Source organism: Camelus dromedarius, chromosome 4 (genome assembly GCF_036321535.1).
Source record: "Camelus dromedarius isolate mCamDro1 chromosome 4, mCamDro1.pat, whole genome shotgun sequence".
NCBI classification, from domain to species: domain Eukaryota; kingdom Metazoa; phylum Chordata; class Mammalia; order Artiodactyla; family Camelidae; genus Camelus; species Camelus dromedarius.
The window spans coordinates 89,736,227-89,754,296 of NC_087439.1; the positions used below are offsets into that span (position 1 = coordinate 89,736,227).

Sequence of the window (18,070 nt, forward strand, 5' to 3'; positions counted from 1 at the left end):
AATGTTTGACTTAAAAAAAAAAATAAGGAATGTCATTGAAAATTCATCTTTTATTGAATTTACCTGAAAAAAAAAAAAAAAAGCCTGGTCCCACAAGTACATGACATGCCATTCTAGTTTCTTATTTTAAAATTCCATTTAGCCATCTAGCTGTTTCCTTTGCTACATCAAAAGAAAATGATAAAGAAAAAGCTTTAATAAAATGGACATTTTGATGTATAAATTATTGATGAGAATGATTCATTGTTGAACAGAGGTCCTTCCCAACATCTTCTTCAAGTTCCCTTGGATGGAAAACTCACTACGAATTACATTTGAAATGTAAAGCAAAGACGATAAACCAGTGGTAAATTTTTCCACAGATGGAAAGCCGATGGGGACAGGGCAGGGTACCAAATCATCATTTACTGAAGGAAGTCCCCGCCATGTGCCAAGTACCACGCACAGATTCACTTAATCCTCCCAACGATCTCGCAAGACAGGCATTATTTTTCTATTTCACCAATGAGGAAACAGATGGGAGAATTTTAGGAGCTTGCTCAAAGTCACACAGCCAGTCAGAGGCAGAAGGAGGTAGATCTAGTCTGATTGTAAAGACATTTTTACAATTTACCATATTGAGAAATGCAAGAAATAAGTTACAAAGAATGAGGGGCAGGGTTCAAACAACATTCTGAAAAAGGGGATTCTGAGGGCAGCATTTACACACTGAGTGGGAACTTGAAGGGGACAACCTCCAAGGCCTCTCCAGCTCTTAGAGCTGATGGACCTGGGTGTCAGTCTCAAATAAGCCATAAGTCCCCACCGTCACTCTCCTATCCCAAGTGACTTCACGCCACTCTGGGGTGCCAACAGCTGCCTTGTGGGTTTCCTTCCCGTTCTCACTGTTAGTTTGTCAGGGCTGGGTGCCTTAAACGACAGAAATTTATTTTCTCACCATTCTGGAGGCTGGGAAATCCAAGATTAAGTTGTCAACAGAGTTGGTTTCTTTGAAGGCCTCTCTCCTTGGCTTACAGATGGCCACCTGCTCCCTGTGTCTTCACATGATCTTCCTTCTGCATATGTCTGTGTCCCAATCGCCTTTTTCTAAGGGCACCAGCCACTGTCCTAAGAGCTTTGCAAAATGCAGTCATCCTCACTGGTACCGTTATTCCCATTTCAAGTTTGAGGAAACTGAGTAAATCGACCAACTTCTGCCAAATTAGGGAGTTAAAATGTGAACCCAGGAAATCTGATTCCAGGATTTCCCATCTACATAAAAGAAACTACAGGAAAAGTGAACCACAGACAACTAGGTAATGTAGTAAGAAAAAACACAACGTTGCCTGCTGAAATCCTCTTCCTGCTTCTTCCATCTCTTTGACCTTGGGCAAGGAATTTACACTATTTATTACTTTGTTTCCTGTTGGACCTCAGGTCAGTAATCAGAGAAAATGAAAAGAGATGTGCTGAAACCCAAAGACTCTATTATTTATGTTGTGGTTTTAAAAACTTAGCTCTGGCGTAAGAGCTAAAATGATACAACAGAAATTCCAGAACACCTATCCAATAGCAAAGGGTTCAGCACTGCCGCTTACAGATAAAATGATTCTATCCGTGACACTGGAGAAGTAACTGGTTGACTGGCCCCCTCTTCCCAGCTCCTGTTTGAGTCGGGTAGTGAAAATCAACACATCAAATCACAAGCTAGATTCAGGAACCAGGATATATAGGCAGAGATTAGAAATTAGCATTGGGTAAAATCATCTGAAGCCCTAATCTCTTTTTTCCCATTAAGACTGAACCGGCCCTTCACAGGTCTTGGAGACCAGGAAGGTCAAGTGTTCAAACGGATGTGGAACCAGGCAGGAGGTGCACCTACACCTGGTTCAGGTAAAAGGTACAGCGCCTGATCCCTTTAGAGAACCCCCAGCTCCCTGCCCTGACCGTTCAAACACTCTGATTGCTCTGGGTCTATCCTTGGGTCAGTTCTGAGAAGCAGATTTTGTCCCTTTGGGGATGAACCATTGAGTTCTCAAGACCTCTGTCACCATCTGACCTTCAAGACCCTGAGATGGGAAGACAGACCTGAAGAACTCCGCCTGTGTGACACCCTCCTTGATGACGTGGCTCCTCTCCCAGAACATCACTCTCGTATGTGGTTCTTCTTCCTCCTTCTCTCCATCCTCCATCCCTGTTTCCTGTTCACCCTCATTCCCTTTGGACTCCTTCACATATGGGGTCTACTGCATCCATGGGCCAGGACCAACCCAACACCCTTCCCCAGTTTCCATCTTTAGCCATGTGGGTCTTCCCCTGTAACTTATAAATTTAACCTTGATTTACTTTCCTGTTGGACCTAGAATTCTCCTTTGCCTCATTCTTCACAACTATTTACTTCTTAATAGGTTATTTTATAGTTTATGTACTTTTGTGGATAGTCACAAAGCCAACCCAAAGAGAGAGGTTGTAAGCAAAAAAAGTAAAAGACAGCATAGAGCTGATTTAAAGGATCAGTTCAGCCTTCCTTATGGAAGGTGAATGCAATTCTTCAGACCCTTGTTCTCTTGTTGAAATAAGAATATGCACGTGAATCTAGATTATTGGTATCAGAGCCTAAGTTCCAAGAGGTTAGTCTTGATTATATAATCTTTGACACCATGGCATTTAACTAAAAACATTCCTTCAGCACTGAAGCGGGGGGCCTATCTTTTCATCTTATTGTGAATGATTTTATTTACATAGCATCCCTAATCTGATCAGTGTTTTTCTTACTTAATTGAATTTACACTCATACAGATTGAAATAACACCAGCAGAGGTGGGAAGGTCCTATCATTCATTTTAATTAAATCTTATCTCATTAAATGTTTGTCGCTTTCATCGTTTTAATATTGAACAAAAGGCAGGTTATATCTAATAGATACGTTTCCCCAGGATAATTAGAAAAGAATCATTCTACTTATTTCCAGAAGAAACTCATTAAAATAGTTAACCCAGGGATGACAAAAGAATTAGGTAAGTTCGCAGGCAAGGTGAATCCTGCCTGCTCTCAGACTGTCTCTATTAGTCTATAATATTCACATGAAGTGATTTCTTCCTGGTGACCACTTAGTCCTCAAATTCTGAAACAGAGAGGAGACCTGCATCCCAGTTTTGAATATGAGAACACTACCACCACTGGTATCTTCCTTTCAAAAATTTCTTGGTTAATATACCTTATTTTAACCATTTTGCTGCTTGAAGTTTCTTTTCTAATTCATTTATGATTCTTAGAATAGGATTTTGGATTTAGGTTCTTTATTCAGAAAAAAGGAAACGCATGCTTAATTCCCTAGAGCCTCTGGATCCCCACATCAGAAACCTCCATATCACAGGGCTGGGAGGGGTGGAAGCCCTGGGGCTGACCCAGATCCTTATAAGTGCTGGAAAAAACCTTAACCTCACTTCCTCATTCGCGTGCACAGGCTCTGATGAAGGCGGACCCACCCAGCAGTGTGGTTGTCATACCTGACATTCCCCCGTATAGGGGCCAGTCTCAAACAATTTTTTCCAATTAGAATTTTTAAATGCTCGTGTTAGAAAGGGAAAACATTCCATGAGCTAGCCCAAATTCCTGTCTTCCCTGAGAGCTGCATACACGGGCTTCTGCAATGGAAAGGGGCTCAAGGTCATGGACGTTGTCAGATGAGAACTTACAGACCATCTCAGTCGCCTCTAAAACAACACTGTTTTGTCTGTTGGGCATAACCTCTGTCTCGGAAGAACGTCTCAAAGATCAGCAGCCTCCCCCGTTTCTAAACTCGGAAGAAACGGAAACCAAACACAAGATGCCAATTTGCTGACCAATCTGACAAATCTCACCTCCCCAAAACCAGGTCCCTGTTCTCTGACCCACCCAACACCTCCAGGCAGCAGCTGGATTCTAGAATGACCTCCTATTCTCTCTCCTACTAAAGTCAGCCCCTGACTAAACTAAGTTATTTCAGTTTTAATGTTAGATAATACCTTAATGTGATACCATTTTAGGGACATTTGCATTTAGATAGGAAATCATGCCTTTATTACAAAGAATTAAGCTCAAATACCAGGATTCCAGGCATCCTGCCAGGCTGCTGTGTCAAAGAAATTTGGCATGAAGGGACTTCCCGAGATATCCTTGGATCCCCCTCTAAGTCTGCACTCCTAGCCCAGTGCCTTCTGTCCAACAGCACAGGCAATTAGACTGTACCAATGTCTAGGAACTTTAACTTTTTAAAAATTTTTGGAGGCAGGGGGTAATTAGGTTTGTTTATTTATTTGTGTATTTACGTATTTATTTATTTAACGGAGGTACTGGGGATTGAACCCAGGACCTGGTGTATGCTAAGCATGCACTCTACCACTGAGCTACACCCTCCCCCAGCTACTTTTTTTTTTTAAGCATTTTAAAAATTCAGTTCAGAAGTAAAGACCCCCATAATTAAAAAAAAAATTATCTCCTACTGCTAGCTGGTAATTTTGGATTTGCTATGTTTTAAAAGACCCTTTTATCAGGGTCCTTCTTGGGGAACAATTACATATTCCTGAGTATCTCTGGCTAAATTTGATATTTGTCAACAATTTTATTTTTAACTACAAAATTGAAAATACATTTAGCCAAGCAGTGCTTCAAAACAATGGGTAAGAACCAAGACAGATAGCCCACTGCCCATGTCTGTGGCCACCTGCACCCGCTCTTGTCACTGCACAAGTCTTAAAAATAAAATAAAACCGAAAACACTGGTATGCAGAACATATGCCAGTGACTTGGAGTCAGAAACACAAGTATCAACTTTCTCCCAACAATTATCCTTTAAAATTAGAACCTGGAGAAGGAAATGAAACATGAGTCTAGCCCCAAAGGAGTTCCACTAAAGTCAATTAAAATCTGTTGAGCAGGCCGGAAGCATTCCCGGGCAGCGCAGAAGAGGATGAGCAGAGGCAGAAACTGCTGAGGATACCAGGGTCGGAGCGCCAAGTGGGACAAGGGCCAGGGGAAGGGGCTCTTGATGGAGGCAACAGATGCCACTTCTGTGGTTTGCAATATCGCATGTGACACCTTTTTTTGCAAAGCACTTTACAAAACGCTTCTACAGATAAGATCTTATTTTAAATTCCATTAGGATTTTTTCCAGCACCTCTCCAGATCTGTGCTCCCCCAAGGTCCTACCTGTGCCACTGCCCTGTGATATGAACATTTTCATCTTTCCCATTATTGGACCGGGATACGGACGCTAGAGGGAATTAAGCGACGCAGCTTCAGTATGTGCAGGAGTCAGGTCCTGACCCCTGAACTGCCCCATATCCATTGACCTCCACTGGGCCACCATGCCTCCTGCTTCATCAGAATGTCGGTACAAGTGTGGAAGCCCATGCTGACATCGCCTGGACCGAGGGAAGCCCGTACAGGAATGATGCACTCTCTTTAAGCACATAGATATTTGCTGCAGCCTTGAATTCCCTCTCTGACTGGATGACAATAAGAATAGGCTCCACATACTTCTCAACTGATCCAAACAAATAAAATGCTAGTAACTTTAGAAGTATAAAATTTTTTAAATTTCAACCTCTACTGAAATTAAGTCACTTAACTTCTGAGAGCCTCAATATCCCCAGCCAATAATTTCAGTGAGGAAAATGTCCAATGCACAGGGACGTGATGAGGGGAAGAGCCTTCCTACCAGGATTTGGCAGTGGAACTGATGTCTCATTAGCATCCTGTGAATTTCAGCCAAGCCAAATAAGGGGGGAGGGTATAGCTCAGTGGTCAAGTGCAGTGCTCAGCATACATGACGTCCTGGGTTCAATCCCTGGTACCTCCATTTAAAATAATAATAATAAATAAACCTAATTACCTCCGCCCTCAAAAACAAAATCTTTTTAAGCTAAAAAAAAAATGCAATGAAGTATTTTTGATTAAACTGCAAAGTGAATTGTTCTTATGGTAGAAATGGAAGCATAGTTTTATGCTAATCTAAATATGAAAGCCTGCACCTCTTATATTGTTATTTATTTTAGCAACTTAAAATTGCCCTCAGGCAAAAGTCGAATTTGGATGCTGCTTTCCGATTTTAGATATCACAACGTGATATCATTTTTTAATCCCTTAAATCTTCCATGTGTGGAGAAATCCTTAAAATAGAAGAGGGAACTTTGGTTTAAAAATCAATGAAAATAATTCAAGTCGAAAGAAGGGTGACCAGATTCCAGTACAAATTTGCACAGTCTGTGGCCTTGGCCCTTGGGGCAGCCCCTTCCTTAACCTAATCCAAATTCAAACTAACGGCAGACATGGTCCACTCCAGTCGCCTACAAACCGCCCCGGCAGACCGTGCTCTCATCTCGTCAGCAGGGCTTTCACGACACGTAACCCAGTCTTCTCATATTTTAGTTTCCACTAACCATGAATGCCTCTTGCATCAATAATGTTTGGTTTGCTTGATTTTTATGACTTTGCTCAACTCTCTGCTACAGACACCATCTGATGGCGATTACCTATTGCACTTTGCTTACTGTCACTTAAACATATACTAAATCAAACTGAGACCAGGTTACAACCAAGGAAAAGATTAAGGTAAAATGTAAGGAAAAGAGCATATAAAGAAATGGAAAAGCCAAAACACGACAGGGAAGCTAGGAAAGCACTTATCGAATTGTACTGCGAAGACAGAAGGAAGAAAAAATGCAAAATGTTTATAAGTTTTTCTGCAGACACAGACCTAAACACACATGCATGATTATTTATGGAAAGTATAAATAACATTTCATAAGCTGCTATGGGCATTTCCTCTGTTCATGTGCCTCGTTCCCTGAGTTTCCTGCCAAAATGTCGTGACTGTGTGAAAACAAGATGTGTAAATGACAGTTCTGCTGTCCTACGTAATAATGACCTTTGCTTTCTGGAACTTTCCACATTTGCTGGGGCCTCTGCTGATTCCTGGAAGACTGTCACACCAGCGTCCTCTGCACACTCCCTCCAACTGGAGCCCTCAGTGTCCCTGCACACATCACATGGTCACCTCTGCCGGAGGCTAAGACATGGCGCGCATCTTCTGCCCAGAAGCATGTGGAAACCAACCACAGGTGTAGAGAAGAGGGTTGACGGCCTTCACATCAGTGGTCCCCAGGGGCCTGCAGTAACCTTGCTCTGCGTCTCCGCTACAGAGCAGCTGCTGTGCTCCAGGGAGAGCTTCCTCACTTCCTTCCGGAGCCAGCTTCTCCATCCCTTACTGACTTGGAAATAGCCCATTTAACTGCAGGATTATCACTGAACTAGAAATTCTCCTCCAGTGTGAACTTGGAAGGGACACACACTTGGAGCTCAATTAAATGCTGATCCTAGCCTCCAAAAGCCCATTATGTGAAAGGAAGTTGAACACAGAATGAGTAACAGACACGCAGGTTTGGGCCAGGTTCCTTGGGACTGTTCTTGGAGTACAAGGGAAAGGCAGTCTGAAGGAAGAAAGCCGTACATGACTCGTGACAGTCTGACAGGTGTGGTGCCGCCTGTCCTGTCCCATCCCCACAAAGATGGTGGTTTCCTGGTTAGTTTCCAGTCGAGGCAATATTAGGGTACCATCTTCTCTGAATCTGTCTTCTCTCACACTCCCTAGAAATGAACCAAGCTTCTAAACACTTTTCATGCCAATGACAGCCTAGGATAGAGCAGATACCCCAGGGCTGACCTCGCCTCGACCAGTATTCAAGGTGGCCCAGGCAAACGGAACCCCCTGCCTCCATCCGGAATCCCCAGGAGCTGCTGTTCCAGAACTCAGCCACGTGGTGCCTGCAATTATTTCCTTCCCTGTAACCAAAATTATGCCTCCTATAATCTCCTAAACAAGGGTTGTAACGTGTAACTGGAATTCAATCTTGATGGGAAAATTCAAAAAAAAAATTTGAAGACATGAAATACATAAAATGATTTTTAAAAACTCTGATGATCAATTAGTTATTAGGAAAATGCAAATCAAAACCACAAGAGATACTGCTTCACACACACTAGGATGGCAAAAATTAATTAGAAAAAACGAACAAACAAACAAACAGAAACTAGCAAGTGTTGAGAAGTAGGTGGAAAAATTTGAGTCCTCATGTGTCGCTGGTAGGAATGTAAAATGGTTCGGCCACTGTGGAAAACAGTCCAAAAGTTAAACATAGAATTACCATATGACCCAACAATCTCACTCCTTAAGTAGACGTCTAAGAAAAGAATGACAAATAGGTACTCAAACAAATCCTCATACATACGTGTTCACTGCAGCACTAACCACAACAGCCAAAAGCTGGAAACATTCCAAACGTCCATCAACGGTAAATGGATAAACAAATGTTGGTCTATCCACACAAAGGAACATTATGTGGCCATAAAAAAGGATGAACTACTGACACATGCTACAACACGGATGGACTGGAACACATGATGCTCAGGGAATGAAGCCACCCACAAAAGGTCACATACTGTATGATTCCATTTATATAAACTATCCAGAATAGGTAAATCCACAGAGAGAGAATGCCGATCAGCAGTTGCCGGGGGTGGGGGAAGGAATGGGGAGTGACTGCTTAATGGGTACAGCGCACTTTTGGGGTGATGATGCTCTGAAACTAGATCAAGGTGCTGGTTGCACAACAGTATGAATGTACCAAATGCCACTGAATTGTTTACATTACAATGGCTAATTTGATATTATACGAATTTCACCTCAATTTTAAAAACAAATCTTGTTTTAAAAGCTCTGGCAAGCCTATGCCTGACATCACTTGCCTCAGAGAAGGAAGCTTCCCATCCCTTTTCTGAAGCCCTCCATGCCTCTCCTGATTCCACCTCCTCCAGGCCCTTCACCCACTAACTGCACCCCACCTACCCACTCTCAGTCTGTCAGTTTCTAGCCTTGGGCTTATTTCAGTGCAATGTATCCACTACTCAAAGCAAAAACTTCTTTTGACCCAATTTCCGACTCAGGATACCATCCCTCTCTCCCTCCTGCCATTCAATGCCAAGTTTATCAAAAAGGCCAGGCACACCGGTTCCCCAAGCTCTTCCTTGCTCCCTGTAACCCAGCTTTCTCCCCACCACCATTGCTGTCCCCGCAACAGCAAAATCAATTCTGGGGCCTCCCCTCTCCAGGGAAGCAGGCCAGTGTTCAGAAAAACAGTCAGTCCATTTCCTTAATCCTCCTTACGATCTAAAAAGCTTGTCACGATGTTTAACGGAAAGGAAACCACTTTAGAAGATGTTACTTTCATTAGCCAGCTTTCATTTCAGCTTTTTTATCAGGATTTTAGGGAAATGTTCAGTTGGTTGATGTGGCTCTGAGCCGGCTGCTGGTAGACAAGAAGAGAGAAGGAAGGGAGAGAAGGGCTTCTGCTTGAGGCACCCGGGTGCAGGGGGTCAAGGAGCAAAGATGGAGAACTTGTCAGACTGGCTTTGAGCAAACTGAGGCAGCGCTGATCTGAAGAAGCCATTCTGAGAATCCCCACGGAGGAGCAACGGATGTTGCAAATGGCTTTTCAAGGTCAAGGAGAAAAAACAGAATTGTCCCACACTAACCAGGGGTGTTTCGAAAACTAAGATGAAGGTGTCAAAAGCAAATAAAAAGGTCCTGAGAAAAAAGTCAGAGGCAAGGCTTGGACCAGGGAGGGTCCTCAATACGTGGCTTCTGGACCTTCCAGGGAGGGGCCTGAGATCCTGTCAGGGGGTCACAAGGTCAAAACTATCTCACAGTAATAGGAAAACACGACGTGCCTTTTCCACTCTGTTGGCCTTGGCCCTATAGATGCAAACACAGTGGTGAGGAGGCACTGATGCCTTCGCGCCCACAAAGCTGCGACTCTGTAGCAACAGTCTCTGAATCTTCAGCATCTTCAGGCTTGTACAACAAGGGAAAAGCCAGTTGCACTCAGAATGTCCTGGATGAAGCAGTCAAAATTAAAATTTTTGAAACCTCAACCATGAATGCACATGTTTCCTCTTTCCCTACAGTACTCGTGTCACCTATATCATGATTGTCTCAAACACTGCTCTAGACTAAGGCAGTCCCAGAAACCTTAGTTCCCTATTGTGACTTATGCCGAGGAAACCGTGGGACTGAGGCTGCTCAATCTTCTAAGTCTCTCTGAAGGATCTTGAGAACGGTGACCTCCAATGTCTTGCTCTGATTTCCGCGGCATTTCACAAGGTCGTTAGCATCTCACCTCAAGCCCCACCCCAGACCCACTTGTATTTTAACAAGATTCCCATGAGTGCACATTAAAGTTGAAGAAGTGTTGCACCTGAAGATCATAAGGTCAAATCGTTTGAAAAGTTTTCAACCTGATGATGCCTGGTTTTCCCTGCAGTGAACAGTAAAACTTCTCGTGAAGACATTAAACAAGCACTAAGATTGTAACAACGAACGTGCAGCTAGAGACGGCACTGCCCAGCAGGAGGGACCCCGGAACAAAAGTCCAGAAATCTCCCTTCATTCTTCCCCTGCCTCTACCACGAATTAGCTCTTGGGCTTTGGGCAAATGGCTTAAATCTCTCATAGCCCTCGGTTTCCTGGTGTTTCAAACAAAATAGGTGGGGAGACCTCAAAAATCACCTTCCACTCTAAATGTCTTGACCCTGGAAATGTCACCACTGATAATAATCCTCACGCTAATATATTTAGAATGCCACCAGCCAACAGTGCCTCTACAACTCTCTGTGAGCGTGGGGAGATACACTTCAACCTTCTGGAAAATGCTGGTGCCAAAGAGAAACCTGAAAAAAAGCACCCATCCTTTGGGACTTCGTTTTACCATTCTCTCTTTAAATAATTTATAATAAATGACTCAAATATGTTGTCATGTTTTTGTTATAGGCAACAATATGATCAGCCTTCTGTCTCTAACATAAAAGGCAGCAATGGCTTTTTAATGACAGTAACACCAAGAATGGCAATTTAGGGACAAGTCCCTGAAATTCTAGGCGGGCTCATCCTCTACCATGGAAACAGCGACAGCTGGGCTGCACTGACTTTTATCATCTCTGTGTTTAGCATGTTTCTAATACTTATTATTCCATTTTTAGTGTCCATAAAAGTACTTTCTCTCTCAAAGGCCCACAAAGTGGTTTTTGCAAGTAAAATCTGTGGGAGAGATCACTCATCTTGTACTAGCAAATAAATGTACCTCAGACACCCTCATTTTGGCATCAGTCCAAAGCATCTATTCTCTGGCTCAAAAGTTTTCAATGAGCATTGTCAATAAGCCATTTATTCAGTCCAGAGAAGGGCCCCTCTCCCCTTAGAAGAACAATTTCTTGGAATAAATTAGCCTTTTTTTCCCTGTCACCCCTGGTTCATCAAGTATTTTCCTATCCACTGGGGTTCTACTCTGACCCTCTCTGGCTGTGTTTCATCTCTTATTTAAGGGAGAAATTCTGCTCCAGTGCTGGCGGAACCATGGGGGACCTAACCCCACCATATACTGAACAGAACTATTTAAAAGTAACTCCGCATCCTGACTGCCAGCTGCTGTTTTGATGCTGAGAAGGATACAGTCAGTGCCTTTCTTTCGATTCTTTGATGGGCTTTCCCGTCTGCGCTCTCCCACACTTCTTTCTCACACCCTACCAGGTCACCGTCCCTTTTCAAGGTCTCACAAGGGCCTTTATGTTCACACTAACGATGATGGAAAATGAGCCCTCAGAGGAGTGATGGGCGAGGGAATACGACATCTACTTCTGCCCCCCGCCGGCATGCTGAGACTTCCTTACATCAAGAGGAGTTCGCCAGCGGTTTTGAAGCAACAGGAGGATGGCATCAAAGATTCCATTGGTTCAAGTTATTCCGACCTATTTCTTTTATAAATGATAGGAAAGGATTGGCAACACTGCTTAAAATGCTCCTAAGGGGTTTCTACGCCATCCTGGGTCCCGCCGTCTGTGAGAAGGCCGGAGATCAGAGAATATATTCTGATTCATGAGTTTATAAAACAAATATGCCGAATCCGTTCCATGTTCCCATATTTACCAAGCCTATAACCCAAATTACAGATCCAACTGAAAACTCAGAGAATTGGTTTCCCATCACATTTTTCTTCTTTTCTTTATTCTGTTAATTTAGTTCCTAGACAGTTTTTGAGCATCTCCCATGCGGAATGCACCATGCTAGTTGTTACAACGGATGCGGAAGGACCCAGACATGGATCTTAACGTCAAGGAAACTCACCAGCTGAGACTCCCCTGGGAAGCTCCCAGTGACCCCGCATCTGAGCTGGACATTCCTCTGAGCTCCCAGAACACCCCTGCAAGCCTCTCTCAAAGCACACATCACACTGCTCCACCCGATGGTTTACTCATCTGGCTCCCAGCCATCGACCTTCCAACTCCTTCCCAAAGGCCATGTCTTATCCGAGCAGATGCATCACCCAGAGCCTAGGGCAGTGCCAGGCCCACGACAGGCAGCAACTCCGCTTGTGCAGTCGAGTGCGTAGTGAAGTGACTGTGAATAATAATGGACGTAAAGAAATATAAGCCTAAATCAAATCTCACGAGTCTGATAAGAAAAATAAAATGTTACAGGGCTCGAGAGGAGGGAGTTGGCACTGAGGGGGCAGGGACAGCGTCCAGAAGCAAGAAGATTTTGTGCTAAGCCTTCTGTATAGTTAAGAAGGTGGGAGGGCAGGGGCGGAGGGCTGGGGTCAGTTGGTGCCGCAGCTGCATGTTCCAGATGGAGCAAACAGCATGAGCAACACCCTGTAGATGTGAGGGAGGACTCAGGGGCATGTGAGAGGGGCTGAGGCTGGGAGCTGGAAGGGGTGCTCGGGTGCCCAGCTCACGAACTGCTCATCCCTCTGCTCTGGGAATGAGATCTGAAATAAACAAACCTCAGAGACGGGAATTTCCTGGGAGCCCAAAGAGGCACATGCTTTTGAAACAGGAAAAGAAGATAGAGGGGGTTGCTGATAGAAGGCAGATGGGCTCCTGGAAGGAGAGTGTCCCCTCGCTTGGCCACATGAGCTGTCGAACAAGGACAGCAGGTGTTATCACACAACAGACAAAGCAACCAGTTCAGGTTAGTGGCTTATTTCCAATAAACCAAAACTAACCAGAGGCACTCAGCTGTAGGAAGACTGAGACTTCCTAGAGCCTGAGCCTTTGCCTTCCAAGAGTGAAAAGGGAAACCACAGAAGGCAAGGAATCTTTGGAAGCCAACACACTGGTGTTTTTCTCACGCACAGACCCACACCTCAAGACAGAAGCAAGACACGGGTTCCAGAAGGGACTGAGAAGGGCTCCTAGCCATGAAACTAGCTCAGTTCTCTCTCAAAACTAAGTCTGAGTAGTCAGCTCTAGTTTCCAATCCAAATGGTCTAAGGATGACGGATTCAAAGGCAAGTGCTAGAGAGATTTCTAAGGAACCGTCTAAGGATGGAGGCCTGACCCGATCTACCTATCAGTAGAGACCGGGGCCAACAAACAGGAAAACTTTGGGATATATATTAAACCTCTGTATCATTTATCAGCATTTATCTTTTTTATTAACTCCATGTGACTTTAAAATTATGAACAATGAAATCTCTGAATAAAAATATGGTTCATAATTGCTTTAGGGAATGAGCAAAAACAGGAAGATGATAGGCACTGCCTCTGAGACCTCTATTTCCAGAACTCTGGTCCACCCTCCACCACTGCATCAGATTTGCCTGGCTGCCCAACAAAAGGCATCATAGTCTGAGTGAGGGGCCTGGAATATGACTCTTTGTCAAGGGCCTCAAGCAAATCTTGGGCAGACTAAAATTGAAAACCAATCCTTTAACTTTGTGGGTAAAGGATGCAATTAGGTAGAAAGGGAACAATGGCTGGAAAAAATGGAGAGAATCTTGTGATGGTTAATTTAATATGGAACTTGGCTGGACCATGGGGGCCTAGATAACTGACCAAACACTATTCTGGATGCTTCTATGATAGTGTTTTTGGATGAGATTAACATTTAAACTGGTGGACTTAGAGTAAAGCAGACTGCCTTCCATGAGGGTGGGCCTCATCCAATCAGTTGAGGTTCAAACAGAAGAAAACGCTGACCTCTCTGAGCAAGAGGAATTCTGCCAGGGGATGGCCTTCAGATTTCATCTGCAACATCAGCTCTTCCTGGCTCCCCAGCAGATGGCCTCTGTGCTAGAACTGCAACCCACCAGCCTCCCCCATCACCCCATCAGATCATGGACTCCCCAAGACTCCCCAGTGAGTGGAGCCACAATGAATCCATTTCTTAAAATAAATCTCCTTAATTGATTTATATGTGTGTGTGTATATAATAATAAAATCATATATACATAAATTTTATATTTATATACATATATATCCAACATATATATACATATACAGAGATATATTATATATAGAGAGAGAGAGAGAAATGTATAGCCATATCCTATTGGTTCTATTTCTCTGGAAAACCCTGATTAATACACAAATCTTGCTCTTGAAAGACAGGGTCGTGGAAACTACCTGGATCTAAAGAAGGCTTAAGGCCCACACCAGCCAAGAGCCCTGACACTTACCTGTAAGTTAATTAAGGAATCATCAAATAGGCAGCAGCCAACCTTGGTGACAAAGTTCAAAAAGTAGTGGCCAACAATCCATTTTTTGTCATACAGAGAAGAAAAGATCAGAATCAACCCTTGCAACAAAAGCAGTTTTCAGAGAGAGAGAGCTCCCTGTGGTGTTATAGAAAACACTTGAAAAAAGTCTCCGCAGGTCAGCGAGCTATGTGGACAGCAAGAGGAAGCTTTATCACAAACCGCCCACGCCTGGGAGCTGTGAGCTATCCTCTGGCCAAAGCCCGTCTGACAAAAGAGAAATGAGTTTCAATACCAAATGAGAGTCATGAGGAAGTAACGGAATTGCTTTTTATTTTGATGGGTGAGCCAATAAAAAGATACAGAAATGATTAGAAACAATAAAATTAAACCACCAAATACAGTTCTTTCTGTTTTGTACTATGGAGCCGATTCTTTAATGAGGTAGAAGGCTGGACTACATAACTTCTCATTTTAAGAAACAGTAAAAAGAGAGAAACATGCCAGCAAACTGCTCCTAAGTCACCGCAACAGCCGTGACAGCAGTCACGGAAAGCCCCGGGGCTCAAGGCGACACAGAAAAGACGGCCTGCCTTTCCATTCCCACTCCTGCCGTGGATGGCTCAACTCCCACCATCTCTTTGTGATCTGCAAGACTGGCTTCCAGACGTTTCTCTCCAAGATAACAGTGTGGTAGGTCTATAAATGGCCCCAGTAATTCCAGCCTAATCCCTGGCTTAAAGTCACCAGAGGTAATTACAGCGTCTCAGACAAGACAACCGGCCATAATTTCCTTAAATTCACTGCAGGCCTTGACAGATCAATGACAGCGGAGACTCCGCACTTTGGAAGCACCTGGTGCGGCGCTCGGAGGTGGGGGCAGAGGGAGGTGGTGTTGTCTCAGGGCGGGGCACTCGGAGCTCTTCACAGGAGCTGGTACCCACAATGAAGCCGTGCTGAAATTAGCACGGTTGCTAAGGCTTTTGAGTCGTCTTTTTGTGGAAAAAACAAAGCACTCTGGCAATGTTTGCCAAGTAACCTGGCGGGTGCTAAATACTTCCACTATCTTTTCAGTGAGTCCATTCTCAGCCACCAGGCAGAACCTCGTAGCTACAGCCTCTCCTTCATGCAGATGGGCCCCACGGGTGGGCTGCATGCCACCAATATTCATGTTTTAAGACAGCACTGCGACTGCTTCTCGGATGGAAAGTTTCCCCAGAGGGTCATCTGTTATAAGAGGAAACCCTCTAGGAATCTTAACCACCTCATCTGTCCAAAATTCCCAGAACAGCCCTCGTTTCCTCGGTTAAGGCATCTCTCTTTCACCAAGATGAGCTTTCTGAGAACGAATCGGGCCACGGAAGTGTTCACTGGGAACAGTAAGAGTGACTTTGTGGGAGACCCACTCAGAAGGTCTGGCACTCCCCCACCTCGAGCAGCTGCCTTCCCCAGCCCACGCCCCTCCCTTCTAGAACCTCCTTATCCAATGAGCTCCCCACCGCTTTCATCGTTCCGCACGTGTTTGCACCTCCTTGGCCTTCACAGTCACAGGAGAACCCATAGCGTCCTTTACCTTACTTTTCTTTCCATAAATTGGTAAATAAAGCTTCCCTCAGGAAAGAAAAGAGGCAGGTCCTCACTGGCCAAGACAGAGAACAAAGTCTACGGGGGAGGCTTGTGAAAGGAATCTCGCGCTTGCCCTCCCGACTGCACGCCAGTCACTGTCCCTTCCTGCAGGCGCTGGGCTTTGGCTTTGGTTCACATTTGTGTTTCTTTTCAAAGACGTAGCAGAGATGATCACCCCTGCTGCCTTCCGGGTTCCTGACCACACTCTGCCCCCTACAGGAGACGTCTAATTAGAAAATGGTTCGTTTAAGCCACTGCACTGTTATACCTAAGACATCAAAATGACGGGCTTTCCAGGCCAGCATGGGCTGCACCTGCATGTGTCTTCCAGCTGCCCCTTGGTCGGTGAGCCCCAGCCCTTTCACAGGTCCAAGTTCACATCACTAGTCCCAAACGTGCTGACGTGACCACCGGAAGGTGTCACCAAAGAAAATGTCCTCGTGCCACCCTTCTTCACGTCAGTCTAAAACAAATCGTACTCTGGGAATTTGAGGAACCCACTTTCACATAACATGACTCCCAGTGGAAATATGTGTAGAACTGGGGAGAGCGGATGGAGTAAAGGATGCAGGAGTTGGATGTAGCAAGTGGTGAGAGGGATGGACATCCCGGAATGCAACGGGCCACCTTGTAAGGTGCGGAGTGCCCCAGCTCACTCTGCTCAGGGTAGGGGGGCCCTGGACTCCATCTGCCAGAACTGTTCTAAGGAAGCCCTAGACCGATGGAGATTGGCCGCAGTGATGGCTGGTCCTTTGCTGGTGCGACTCCTGCACCCCGTCACTCAGGACATGTTCTCGGCTCCTGGCCCACACCCACGTGACCTCAGCTGCTAAGAAGAAGGAGGGACAGGGCTCAAGTCTGGTCTGCAAAGGTCAGAAACAGTGAGTCGGCCTTCAAGTCCCTGCCTCTTCTCCGCTCCTTCACCTACTTTTCTCTTACTTCCACAGCTCCTTTGTCAGCCTTGGAGAAAGGCGGAGTCTAAGGAGGGAACTAGGTCACAACTGGGAAACAGATGACTCTGTGTTACCTTCCCTTTCTTCCATTTCTCTTGACTCTGCTACCAGATACGCCCATAACTTCTTCTCCCAAAATCTCTACCTCTACCAAAGCAAGAAGGTCTAGAACTGCCCAAATGTATTTAATTTACTTCAAAAATTATATGGAGATTTATAGATCTATACATTGCATACAAACATATAATTGAAACCAGAAATTCAGGGAGATTTTTAGCAAATGCACTTGTTCTGTCCCCTTTCATCCTTGAGGCATGTTCTATACATGTCAATATATACTTATGCAAATATGTATCTTAAAAGCTCCCAGGTGTCCCCTTACCTCTGATGGCTTCGTGGTGCATCTTCCTTTTCCAGAACACTCCAAGTCACTTGCATGGCCGTCCCCCCGCACACAGGTGCTGGCCTTCACCACCAGAGTTAAGCGCAAAGCCACAATAGATTTAGTAACAGAGTCATTCACAAAACCTAAAAGAAAATGAGGCAATAGGAAATGTAAAGCTGGACCAACACTCTTTTTTCAAGACTCTGAGTACAGCTGACACAACATTCAAGTTTGGCAAACAAAACAAAATGCAGTAAGTGAGGCCAAGGAGTCAGGCACGTGGCTAGCAGCCATTCCGACCTTCAGGCTTTAAGCTGGGCCACTCTATGCAGGCATCATGAGGAACGCCTGACGCCACGGAAAAGGAGTGCCAGGTACCCCATCATCACCTTACATGATTTGCTTTGGTCCTGCTCCTGCCCTCTGGGGCCGCCCTGTCCTTCAATTCCATCCCCACATCAGCATCTTAGAATTCTCCCTGCTGTTGAACCCGTCTTTCCCCCGGGAGCACTCGCTTGCACCTCCCAGCTTGTCCTCCTCCTGGCCACTCGGGATGC

The 18,070-nt window shown here is 44.8% G+C and overlaps 1 protein-coding gene across 3 annotated transcripts in view; it reads right to left on the reverse strand.

The window, feature by feature from the left end:
- DNER (delta/notch like EGF repeat containing) overlaps window positions 1-18,070 on the reverse strand; it is a 263,164-nt gene that overhangs the window by 105,307 nt on the left and 139,787 nt on the right. For all 3 annotated transcript variants that reach the window (XM_031452326.2, XM_064485240.1, XM_064485241.1), the window contains exon 5: window positions 17,511-17,656. In XM_031452326.2, coding sequence (XP_031308186.2) covers window positions 17,511-17,656 — 146 coding nt within the window. The remainder of the gene's footprint in view (window positions 1-17,510; window positions 17,657-18,070) is intronic.